Raw genomic sequence first — 12,973 nt, forward strand, 5'->3', positions numbered from 1 at the left:
AAGGATTTCTCGAATAATCCAATCCTGTGGCAAATAATACATTTCATATCAACTTCAATTTATTATTCCAATATTCACTAATTTAGCCTAAAATTCCGAAAATTCATAATTTAGGCTTTAAAATTTCTAAAACTCATCGCAAAATTAAATATACCGATTTATTTAACTTAAATCTCTCAATACCGGACAACTTGAAATTTCGAAAATTCAATCGTACCGAATCTGAAATTTTCGATATTTTATAGGAATTTCCAAAATTTTCATTTTCTATTTCTAATGCTATAAACACATCCCAATAACGATTTAACATTTCAAAAATCACAAATTCCCAAATTAATAGGCTAAATTCGAAATATTATCTAATTAAATTTCGAAAATTAGCTTAATACCTCCAATCGGCTCCGATATAGCACCTACAATCAATAATCCAATATATATTAATTATTGGAACTCAACTGAATTATAATCCCCAAAATTCGAAACCCTAAAATCATAATTATACCTCTGAAATTTCGAATATTACTCAAAACTTCAGATTCAAGCTTCACCTAGGATAACCCGAGATTTCTTTCAACTTTTCCGGCGAAAAACAGGCGGCGGGTTTCCGACGGGTCTACGAGAGTCGCGATAAAACCTTGCAAAATGGGTATCACTGGATAGCTCTCGTCGAGAAGATTCCAAAACTATGCTTACTTTAATTTTTTGAAAAGCGGAGCGACCACAATCAAGGAATGAAATTTCGAAAGGGAAGAAAAAGAAAACGAAGCTCGGCCGATGAAGCTTACGGGAGAGAGAAAGTGATAATTATCATTTCATTTCTTTTTTTTTTTTTAATTAAAACTTACTCAAATTGGGCCGGGCTTAGGAATGTGTTTGGGCCAAATATATTGGGCTCTCACAAAAACCGTTGTCTTTTTTCTTTTAACAACAGTTTTAACAAAAACCGTTGTCGTAACATAAAAAACCCGCTTATAGACAACGGTTTTTTAAAAACCGTTGTCTTTTATGTGTCTACGACAACGGTTTTTAAAAACCGTTGTCTATGAGCGTTTATTTCTCGGGATTCAACAACGGTTTTTAAAACTGTTGTCTAAAAGCTTTTTTTTTTGGGCTACAACAACGGTTTTAACAACCGTTGTCTATGAGAGGTTTTTTTTTAGGCTACAACAACGGTTTTTCAAAATCGTTGCCTTTCGGATAGTTTTTTTGGACTACAACAACGTTTTTTCAAAAACCGTTGTCTATATAAGATTCTGTCAAGGGTCATTTCAAAAACGTTTTTTGGACTACAACAACGTTTTTTCAGATGGTTTTTTAACTACGACAACGGTTTTTGAAAACGTTGTCGTTTCTTAGTGTTTCATTTGGTTAAAGACAACGGTTTTTTGAAAAACGTTGTCGTAGTTTCTAATTTTTTTAAAAAATCGGTTAATAATTAGCAACGGTTTTACAAATTACCGTCGCTAATTTAACTTTAGCGACGGATTTTTAGCGCTAGACCGTCGCTAAAGTAGCGACGGTTCGTAGAAAACCGTCGCCGATTTACTTTATCAAGTGTATTCTATACATTTTTTATACAGATTAATGTGGTAGAATACACTTGATCTAATGTGGTAGGCTTGTATTCTATACGTTTTTTTTTCATGAAATAATCAAATTCAATTAATTATATAATGTTTTAAATTTTTTAAGATGAGTTGGTCAGCCTACCTTATCCGGAACGCACTTTGATGGATCTCTCAACCATCAGGTGGCAAACCGGGCCACGTACGGGTTAGCTCACGGCGGCTTTTGGTGGGCCAACTCGACCCTCCGCAGCCTGTTTGACAGTACTATCTGAAACAATCAAAATTGAATTTCATGGCTAATCTATTTCAACAATGTCGGCGTGTAGATTCTTCTGTTTGTGCCCAAGAAGATCTCCTGTGTCACCTACCCACTTACCCTCTCAAAAGCAAATCCACCTACCAAACATAAATATTTCAGAAAACCAAACAAAGTACTGGCAAACTACCTCGTCTTTGAACATCATCTTTCCCTGCAATTTCCCGACAAGATAATGATAGCTGCCGCACGCCTTCACTGCCATGCAATGCATGGGGAAATTAAATACTTCGATTAGTTACGAAAATATTTCAGTGATGGTGGCTAAATGTAAATAATTTTTCATTTAAACATTAATTCTCCAATGCTTTCTTGTACGCACATACATGCAGAAGAAAACGTTTCAATTTACACGACACGACCGCTGGGAAATTACATATGATTTTTCAAAAAAAAAATATCACTCATTTTAAGTTTGTTTTAATAGTTTATCCTACACCTCGGGGTAATATTATACTTTTTTTAGGAAAGGTAACATTATACTTGATTGCTGGCAGTGAAATATTAACAATATATCTTGCAAACATAAACTAACAAATATAGCATTGAAATTCTAGATTTTTATTTAATATAGTTAATGCTTTTGATGATTATTAATGTAATTAAAAAAATGAATACCTATGTTAGCTCTTATATACATGCATGGTGAGATTATTGATGGTCACCGTAAAATAAGAATAAAAAAATAGTAAAAGAAAAACATATGTGACGTCAATTGGAATTGCATTTATGTATGCAATTTCATTTCAGTATTTTTGATGAAAATTAGAAAAATTCTAAAACATTAAATGTGTTTTTTCATTTTCAAAATTTAAGGATAATAAAGAACTCCCATAATTAATAGGGGGAATAAATGAAAATTTGTCTTGGAATAATAATATGGGAAAAGGAAATGATCGTAGAATGACGCCACAATTTGTGGAATCTTTTAAAAAATTTATAGTAGAAAGGCGTTTATATATATAAAAAAATCTAAATTGTGGAATATATCTCTTTCCATTAAAAAATTCATTATATTTTGTACGCTTCAGTCCTAACTCCTAAAGAATCCCATGTATTATATATTTCATGTTTTTAACGTTTTTGTCTAACACCATGGATTACATTATATTATTTTTATAAGACTCACACTTTCGTAATATTTTGCTAAATAATTTATTAATTACTATTATTTTTTAAAAAAACCCTCTCTCTATTTCTATTAAAAAATTCATTATATTTTATATGCTTCTGTCCTAAAGGATCCAATGTATTATATATATGTTTCATGTCGTTAACGTTACTCTCTAACACCATGGAATACATAATTTAAACGTGAAAAAAAGGAAGAAAGGTCCAAATATGATAACTTGAAATACATTATCCTAATCTTTTTTTTAATTAAATTGTCAGCCTTGTAAAATATTGGATATTGTAATATAAATTCCTTGATTTTCATGACTTGGATACAATCGACTTTCTTTATGCAATCTGTAACAACTTTTTCCTACCACTTGGCAATGGCTGCTCTTGCATTAAACGTGATTGTTCTGATCTTCTTTAGCAGCATAGTTCAAGGAAGAATCATACAACTCAGTTCTTCAAATGATTTGATCTCAGATGGAGTTAGTGATGTTGAGAATTATCCATCTTCGTATATTGTTTCGAGTACCGATTCGTCGCCTGGGCATGGCGGGTGCACCCATAAGTATGGTTTCCTTCCATGTGCAGAAAATGCTGGAGGGTTCATCTTCCAGATATTTGTTTATCAAGGTCTGCTCATATATGGAGAAAGGCAACTGGGGAAAGGGAGTAAGGTGCTTTTCCATATTCTCGGAACTGGAAAATTCGGGGGAATCATTTTTCGAATTCTTATGGCCTTACCGTCGATGATGCTGATGATTGGTAAGTAAAGTTCTTGGACTTTCTTGTTCTGTATGCTAGAAATTAAAACAAGCGGACTCAGGAATACAAAAAGTTTAACTTCATGTATGACTTCTTTGAAAATATATGAATTGCACCGAGAAGATTTCGACAAATTTTTTTTTTGTTCCTCAGTGACTGGAGTATTCATGGACAAAGAGAGTGCTGAATCTAAAGTCTCCGTTGGAATCGGTATCTACGCTGGAATCACAGTCTTTAGTCTTACTTTGCATTGGGGTATATGTGTGATATTTGGTAGAAGAGACTTACCTCAAAAATCAACCACCGGAACATCGTGTTCGGATTGTTTGCCAGCGAATGAAAATCCACTCCGCTTGAGAGGTAGGCCTATAGCTTAAAACTTGCCAAGAAAGTGGTTATATTTTTATGTACCAGGGCTGAATATTCTATCATCACTGCAGATACCGGTGTTTCAATTGATCGAGAGACTCGAACCACAGCTGGGATTATGCTCGGTTCTTTGATTCCTTACATTGCTGTGGAGCTGGTTAATGTTTTCAAGAATTTATTTGCAAACCGTTTGTTGACCTTAATAGCACTTTTAGTCGCAGTCTTTTCATTGCTTTCCTATTTTCTCTATCAGGTATTCTGAGTTTATTTATGGTTTATATTTTTATCAGTCGTGAGATGATTTTACTTCTAACATGTTTAAATTTTGTATATATTCTTGTTTAGATTTTGAACCCCTGGATTCAAGAAAGAAGTTTAGACTACTCCAAGTATGAGATTCTGAGGGCTGGATTTCTGAAACACGTGCGACGGCTAGGAAACATCGTGAATGAAGACGGGAAACTCAACACTTCTGTCATAAATAAGTAACATATTAAATGACGCTGAAACATTAATGTTCATGAAATAGTTTTAGTACTGTTATAACTGAATTTGCCATTTGTGTGCTTTTTCTTTTTCTTTTTTTTTGTGCAGATTATTCACGGAAACGGATAAAGATAAGAGTCAATGTATAACAAAAACCGAGATAGAAAAGCTGGTTCTTGACATCATGGAAAGTGGGAAAATGAAAATTGATGACAAATATGCAGTTTCTGAGATCATGAAAACATTTGATTTCGATAGTGACATGAGAATTAATGAGCATGAATTCATCAACGGATGCAAGAAATGGATTGATGAAACCAGTTCACCAGAACATGGCAATCCTGGTTCAGGGAACATTTTTCATGAGGCAAGAAAGCTACTCAATCAATGTAATACTGGCATTTTGGTGGGTAACGGTGTTTATAAATCTGTTCTAATTAATTAGCTTTTTATTTTTCTGCATGCAGCTTTTTCAAGTATTTAAAGAGAAGAAAGAAGATGATCCTAAAGAGATAGACCGGATAATGTCAAAGATTTTAAAACATGCTCAAACACGATTGCTTAGATCTGAATCTTTGATTGCAGAGGATGGAAGGCCAAACATCGAGCGTATTCAAACGTAAACAGTTCAATATTTTTGTTCTTCATGATCCATTATCTTTATTATTATTTTTGGTTCCCTTAACTTGGTCGAGACATTTTTGTTGTTGCAGTCTGTTCAAGAAATTTGATACTGACAAAAACAAGTCTTTATCAAAATCTGAACTAGAGCAATTAATAAGTACAGTGAAATTTGGGGAAATTCAGCAAAACGTCGACATAGTAAAGGAGCTTCTCAAAGATTTTGATCAAGACAATAATGGTATAATTGATGAACCTGAATTTGTCGCTGGAGTAACAAAATGGCTTAATAAAGCCGTTCGAATAGCAAATACCACAGACAAGACAAAGAGTATAGATGAATTCGACAAGGTGAGGGCTACATAGCGTCAACTGTTTTCACTTTCGATAAGGCATGCATGATGATAGAAATATTATAGGGCTTAGACCGTCGTAGTTTAAAATATTTGAGTTATATCGTCACAACAACAATCTATGTGTTGTTTTGCTTTTTGGCAAACACCCACTCTTTCACGAAACCAATAACCTGAAATATTTGTGCCCACTACCTCTGAATTAATTTGCAGATTGTGTGGAAGCATGAAGTGCATGACAAATGGGCACTTATGATATCAGTAATCAAAGTTCTGTTTGGCATTGTTGTCCTGACTTTTCTTGGAGGACCTCTAACAGAGAGTATTCTAGGATTGTCGTTTTCCATGAACTTACCATCTTTCTGCATAGCATTCGTGATAGTTCCATTGGCCATGAATGCAAGAGCTCTAATAGCAGCACTCTTACCCGCCAGCCGTAAGAGTGAAAGATCTGCTTCTTTAACATTTTCGGAGGTATATATATATATATATAACCAAAAAATTCTCTACGAATTAAATTTAGCATCATTATAAATATGTTCTATGAATTGGGATGATGCAGATTTATGGCGGAGTGATCATGAACAACCTTTCAGGATTGACAACACTGTTGGCTATTGTGTATGCCAAAGATTTAACGTGGAATTATTCGGCAGAAGTGCTAACTGTTTTTGTGGTGTGTGCAATTATAGGCATCATGGCTTACTCACGCACCACTTATCCTCTATGGACTTGCTTGTTAGCATTTTTGCTTTATCCCTTCTCCTTAGGATTGTTCTGTTTTGCGCAGTTTTTCTGGAGCTGGAAGTAACCTTTTATGTTTTGTACTTTGTGTTTTGAAGGATAATTAACATATGATGAATGAACACATAATATATTATTTACATAGAAATTATATTGAATCAGACTTCTACTGTATTGAAAATAGATATATGCCGATTTCTTTTTAATTTTATTCGCAAAACAAATTGTAAAAAGCTAATGAGAAAATTGTATTTTTGGTCTGTATGTTTGGCTTTTTGTGCTTTTGATCATTTATGCCGTTAAATTTCAATTTTAATCTTGCATCTTTCGATTTTTAGTAATTTTAATTATTTTTCATCGAAAATATTGATGTGACATTACATACGTCACCGACACATAGTAAAAATGACTAAAATTATAAAATAAAAATAAAAATAAAGATAACATACTAAGAATGAAATTTGACAATATATAGAAATAAAATCGTAAATAGTCAAACATGTTTTAACATTTTAAGGCATTTTCTTAACTTGAACAATTTTTTTTTTTAGAAAAATATGTTGTTTCGAAATGCATGCACAAATATAATAATTTTTTAAACCCCTACTCGGGCTAAAAGATAAAGTAGTAAAATTTGACAAAAGTCCATATATTTTCTTGAAAAACCTTTGCATAATTTTACAGAATCATCTGTATATAGCAAATATAAAATGATAAAATATTATGTTTTCTAAATATATATGAATTACTACAGATTAAAATTGTGAATTAGAGACAAAAAAAATTCGTCAATAAACTGATCACAAATACTTAGGTCGCAAATGGCTTAGCCATCGAAATTCTAAATCTAAAAATCAGTCGCTATTTCCATCGTTATTTCTCAGCACTCTTGAAGTTGTAATCGTCAATATAATTTTTTCTCTTTTGAAAGAGGAGAAAAAGAGTATACATGCATTTTACATGTTTAATATATTATATTGTGAAACTAGTTTAATATTTGTCTATTTATAATAGTTAGTTTCAAAATTTTATATTATGGTAAAAATATTCAAAATATTTTATTTTAGAAATATTAGAGTAGTGAATCGATCATTTGAACCAAGCCAAATCGAACCAAACAGAAGTTTAGGTTTGATTTGGTTTGTTTTGCAATTTTACAAAATCGGTATGCGAAAGATTTATTGTACCATTAACATTATTTTTTGACTCGTTTTAACATCCAAAAAAAAGTCTTTAAAACCTTATATGTATATATTAATCAATTGAATAAAGCAACGTTCACGCAACTTTGTGATATGATTACTTAGAATGTCTATCAACTTGCCGGGCTTTCTAAGGACTTCTATGGCAACTCCACATTCACATTGCCAGCACACCAACTCTATAAAATGCGAGCGCAAGGAATACAGACATCATAAATTCAATCAAATTTATTACAGTGCTCGCAAGAATGGCCTTCGCTCCAACTTGGAAGCTTGTTTTTGCCACTCTCTTTGTGTTGCAGTTGTGGGATTATCAAGCCACAGCCCGCACGCTGCCTCATTCGTCGTCAATGGTCGACAGACATGAGCAATGGATGGCACAATATGGACGTGTATACAGGGATGACACAGAGAAGGCGGAGAGATTCAAAATATTCAAGCAAAACGTGGAGTACATCGAGTCTGTCAATGAAGCTGGACTTCGATCTTACAAACTCGGCATCAACAAGTTTTCTGATTTGACGAATGAGGAGTTTCGGGCAGCCCGAAATGGATACAAAAGGGTCTCCCATCCAATATCACCAAAAGTTTCATCTTTCAAATATGCCAACGTGTCCGCAGTTCCTCCTAGTGTGGACTGGAGAACGAAAGGAGCTGTTACAGGCATCAAGGACCAAGGCCAATGTGGTTAGTGCACAGAAAACAATGAGCAAAGCCAAACAACTACTCCCCACTTTCATTTTTCTCGATAAATATCAGCATGTTTTAAATATAAAATATTCTCTAGCTAGCTCAAAGAAACAAATTCTGATGAAAATTAACAAGTTTCAAAATGCAGGATGCTGCTGGGCATTTTCAGCTGTGGCAGCCACGGAAGGAATCCATCGGCTCACGTCGGGGAAACTAGTATCATTGTCCGAACAAGAACTCGTGGATTGTGACACAAGTGAAGACCAGGGATGCAATGGTGGTCTCATGGACTATGCGTTCGAATACATAATAGGAAATAAGGGCCTGACCACCGAATCTAATTATCCCTACCAAGGAGTCGATGGCACCTGCAGCACTCAAAAAGAATCATCCCATGTCGCAAAGATCACAGGATACGAGGACGTTCCAGCCAATAGTGAGTCATCTTTGCTAAAATCCGTGGCAAACCAACCAGTATCCGTGGCCATTGATGCTGGTGGATCAGACTTTCAATTCTACTCGAGCGGAGTATTTACAGGAGAATGTGGAACCGATCTAGACCACGGTGTCACCGCTGTCGGTTACGGGAAAACCAGCGACGGTACAAAGTATTGGTTGGTTAAGAATTCTTGGGGAAGCAGCTGGGGAGAGAGTGGATATATAAGAATGCAAAGGGGCATTTCTGCTGCAGAGGGTCTCTGTGGCATTGCGATGGAAGCTTCTTATCCGACTGCTTAAAAATGTAACATTGCCAATTTGATTTTCTTCGTCAGAAAATTCAAAAAGCTTATTTATGTCAATTTTATGTAATATAAGACACTATACTGTTAATCCTCGTTGACCTCTCCAACTCTCTCTCTCTCTCTCTCTCTCTATATATATATATATATATATATATATATATATATATATATATAGACACACACATTTTGCGCTTTGAAGGATAATTAACCTATGATGAATGAACAAATAGCATTTTATATACATAAAAATTGAAAACAGACTTCTACGGGGTCGGAAAAGAAATATATGCAGATTTCTTTTTTACTTTTTATTCATAAAATAAATCACATTGACGAAAAACCCATGAGAAAATTATAATTTTGATATCCATGTTTGGCTCTTTGCGATTTTGATCATCTATGTTCTCATTTCACTTTTTGTAATTTTAATAATTTTTTCATCGAAAGTTTTGACGTGACACTACACTGATCATCGTCACACTTGAAAAAATGAATATAATTTCTAAAAAACAAAGAGAACATGCTAAAACTGAAATTTGATAACATAAATGACCGAAATCACAAAGAGACAAACATACCAGACGAAATAAATCAGGATCAAGTGAATCTTCAATTCTAATCACTAAAATTTGGATTTATTAGATGAGTTGAAGAGAATGTAATCATGTCAAATGAATTAAAGATGGCTTATATTGAATGACATGATCATCTGTTTGTCTAGCTAGAAGGTCGATCGAGAAATTTTCAAGGAAGTTAAGTCGATTGAAATTAGTTTTGACAATAATCTATATCGTCATGGACCAATTAAAATCAAGTTTCAAACCATTGAAACAAGTACATTGACATGAAATATCATTTCATTTTAGATTATATTGACAAGAAGACTTGGATTAATTATTAGCATGCGAAGTCACAAGATAAAAAAAGTTGCAGATGATTTCACCAAACCATTCACGACTGAATGTTTCAAACGTAATAAATCAACGTTTGCTTTCATCATAATTTGATTGCAACCCACTTAATTAATTTGTTCAGTTAAAATCTGAAAACACCGGAGGATCGGATCCTTTAGGACTAATTTCAGTTATGATCGAGCGGGTGATCGGCCGGCAGACTTTCCATGCTTATGCCAACTTCCTTCAGCCGCGCTATCACTTCCTCGAAAACAAACTTGTTTCCATCCACAGTCAAATGTAAACCATCTCTGCATTTATTCAAATCTAGATATTTTCAGTTTTGCAAGGGTAAAACAGTTCGTTTAACACTTTTGCTTTGGGAATGAATCTGAGAAATATTGTACATTTTATGTTCAAATATATATATAATAGGAAAAATTTGTGAGAAAAAATATATCCATGAAAAGTTCGAACAATATAATTTATCGTGTCAGACCATGTGCATGTTCTTTAAGCATTTAAAGGTAGAAGAAGCATATACTCTAACATAGCCTTTTGCCATCCAGGAGATTGCTGCATTTTGCTCCAGAGATCCACAGCCGTAAGTCCACATTCAGCCGCAACGTCGAGACATGCTCTTGCGTAGATGCCCGCGGCTTCGTTCGTCCTCTCCGGTAAGCCCGTCGGGTTGGGGTGAAACGGATGCCTGCATATCAGTTATTTCTTACAGACAAGAGAACCTCGAACCATATAAAAAAACGTGAAATTTTCGAATCACTTGATGAAAAGACATATGCAGATGATATGACAAATATAATAAATATAGATCATAGATTAATCACTGGAGACGGGCAGCTTCGTCAATTGGAGGAGGTGAGATGAGGAGAACACGAGTCGAAGGCCATCGCTTCTGAAACCATCAAAACCATTACCTAATTTAAGGCAAAACTTTCACGGCTTTATGGAAAATATAAAAAAAGAAAAACTAAATTTAGGTTTTAACATAATCTAAACCTGGATAAAGTCAACAATGGCGTGGAGATTCTGCTTGTACTCCTCAAGTGGCACGTGTTGATGCGCACTGGATCTGTCAGGAAGGCATGCGTCATTAGCGCCGAAGAAAACCGTCACTGCCGCTGGATCATCGCCCCCCTCCTCCGGCGGGGGAAACACCTTCCCTGTCACCTGAAGAGCCATTCTTGTATTGTACCCACTGTAACCTCTCAACACCACATCCACCTACACACGAACAATATATCGCCGGCCCACCACATTATCAGAAAATCAACGAAATATACGGACAAACACACAACTACCACTCCATTTATTTGTATATTTACTGAAAGAACAAACAAAAAATTTGCGAAACTACCGTGCGGCAGAAGTGATTAGCGAGAGAAGAACCCCACCCACCATCTTTGAAGGACCCTTCAGTAATAGAATCACCGAAGAGATAAATCTTTGGCCTCATCTTTTCTTGCTATTTCTCCACAAAAACGACAATTACTGCATATATATATATATATATATATATACACACACACACACACACATAACAGTTACGAATAAAATAATAAATTGTGAGTAATGGCGCAGCTAAATGTTATTAATTCTTAACTTGCGAAGTTCTTGAATGCTTTCATGGTACGTCCTTCCATGCAGATCAAGAATACACATTTCAAACTATCATTGATAAAATAATATTTTAACATCCTCGTATCCTTATCCTGTGTTCTTTGCCACGTTTCAGTCCGACCTAACTAATAAAAAAATACCATTTTTTATATCAAAATTATTATTTTTATTATAATTATTGATTAAATAAATCTGTGTCACGGATAAAATCCGTGAAACCATATCAAAAAATATACTTACTCATCAGTTAATATTAAATGATAATTTCTTATTTCAAGCACATAGAAATTTGAAAATTTATTATCTAGTGAAACATTCAATATTGCATTAACAATGGTCATATTTTTAATTATAGATTAATAATATAGCTCGAAAATTTTTAGATTACAATAAAATAGTTAAAGATAAGATTTACTAAGGTTACCTTTAAGTCAAAACGGTTTTTTACTAGTTATTTAATTCTTCTTATTTATCTCTGTATTTTTTCAAAAAATCAGCTGGACTTTATATAAATTTATGGACAAATACGCCAATTATATGTAGTTTCTAATAATATTTTCAAAAATACTAAATTAGGCAGCATTTGCTTAACGAAAATAAATAATATAATATCAAGATAATAGGTTGCAATTAAGATATGATAAGCAAAGATATAAATATGACAAAGATATATGTTGGCAAGGATTAGACCCACCCCAAGATTCTCACGTTTTTAAAAATCTCTGGTCCGAGTCCTCCATTAATTAGTAGTTGATTCTACTCGATCATTTAATGTTATTGTTGTTGTTATTATTATTAGTGATGGATTACATATATTAAAGTGGAAAAAGGTATATTGACTTATGACTACAACTGCAAGAGCACTGGGGAATAGTGACGGATTCTCCGAATTAAGATATTTGTCACAAGTCAAATCCGTCCTTAATTAAGGTTAGACTAAGTTTGGATTGATATATTCAAATGTATTCATACATATATAATTTTTGCTAGATAATAAAGTTCAAATTTGCAATTTATATATGGCAAAAACTTGTGTGAGATGGTCACACGGATCGTATTTTGTGAGACGGATCTTTATTTGGATAATCCATGAAAAAGTATTACTTTTTATGCTAAGAATATTACTTTTTATTGTGAATATGAGTAGGATTGATCCGTCTCACAGATTGAGATCCGTGAGACGGTCTCACATGAGACCTACTCTTTATATATTTATGTAGTATTTCATCTTAATTATGATGAATTTGATGTCATTTGAAATTCATTATACTCTGTGCTAATGTGTAAATAAATAAAATATGAATTTAAAATTTGATTTATTGTTTCATTAAAAAAATTATAATTAAAATTCGTATATTTTAAATCCATATCTCCAAGTAGACCTTAGTGATGAAATTTTGTCGCTAATTCACAATTTTTTTGTGGGGGCCCGTGCTCCTGATTAATATTTAATGACCAAACAACCA

At 33.7% G+C, this 12,973-nt stretch overlaps 3 protein-coding genes across 3 annotated transcripts; 2 read left to right on the plus strand and 1 right to left on the minus strand.

The window, feature by feature from the left end:
* Positions 1 to 3,323: 3,323 nt before the first annotated feature.
* LOC140821743 (sodium/calcium exchanger NCL-like) lies at positions 3,324 to 6,499 on the plus strand. The gene is made up of 9 exons (XM_073182325.1): positions 3,324 to 3,768; positions 3,922 to 4,128; positions 4,209 to 4,390; positions 4,483 to 4,622; positions 4,732 to 4,990; positions 5,091 to 5,242; positions 5,337 to 5,595; positions 5,811 to 6,071; positions 6,160 to 6,499. The coding sequence occupies exons 1-9, from the start codon at positions 3,348 to 3,350 to the stop codon at positions 6,406 to 6,408; spliced, it is 2,130 nt and encodes a 709-aa protein (XP_073038426.1). The 5' UTR covers positions 3,324 to 3,347; the 3' UTR covers positions 6,409 to 6,499.
* Positions 6,500 to 7,660: 1,161 nt separating this feature from the next.
* On the plus strand, positions 7,661 to 9,085 carry LOC140821759 (senescence-specific cysteine protease SAG39-like). The gene is made up of 2 exons (XM_073182354.1): positions 7,661 to 8,230; positions 8,382 to 9,085. Exons 1-2 carry the CDS (start codon positions 7,792 to 7,794, stop codon positions 8,969 to 8,971), a joined length of 1,029 nt encoding a protein of 342 aa, XP_073038455.1. The 5' UTR covers positions 7,661 to 7,791; the 3' UTR covers positions 8,972 to 9,085.
* An 828-nt stretch (positions 9,086 to 9,913) lies between these two features.
* LOC140824499 (GDSL esterase/lipase At5g45920-like) lies at positions 9,914 to 11,393 on the minus strand. The gene is made up of 5 exons (XM_073186080.1): positions 11,245 to 11,393; positions 10,887 to 11,111; positions 10,715 to 10,782; positions 10,414 to 10,578; positions 9,914 to 10,180 (listed from the first exon to the last, which is right to left on the minus strand). Exons 1-5 carry the CDS (start codon positions 11,341 to 11,343, stop codon positions 10,057 to 10,059), a joined length of 681 nt encoding a protein of 226 aa, XP_073042181.1. The 5' UTR covers positions 11,344 to 11,393; the 3' UTR covers positions 9,914 to 10,056.
* Positions 11,394 to 12,973: the final 1,580 nt, after the last annotated feature.

This window comes from Primulina eburnea, chromosome 2 (genome assembly GCF_022965805.1).
Source record: "Primulina eburnea isolate SZY01 chromosome 2, ASM2296580v1, whole genome shotgun sequence".
In the NCBI taxonomy this organism is placed as follows: Eukaryota; Viridiplantae; Streptophyta; class Magnoliopsida; order Lamiales; family Gesneriaceae; genus Primulina; species Primulina eburnea.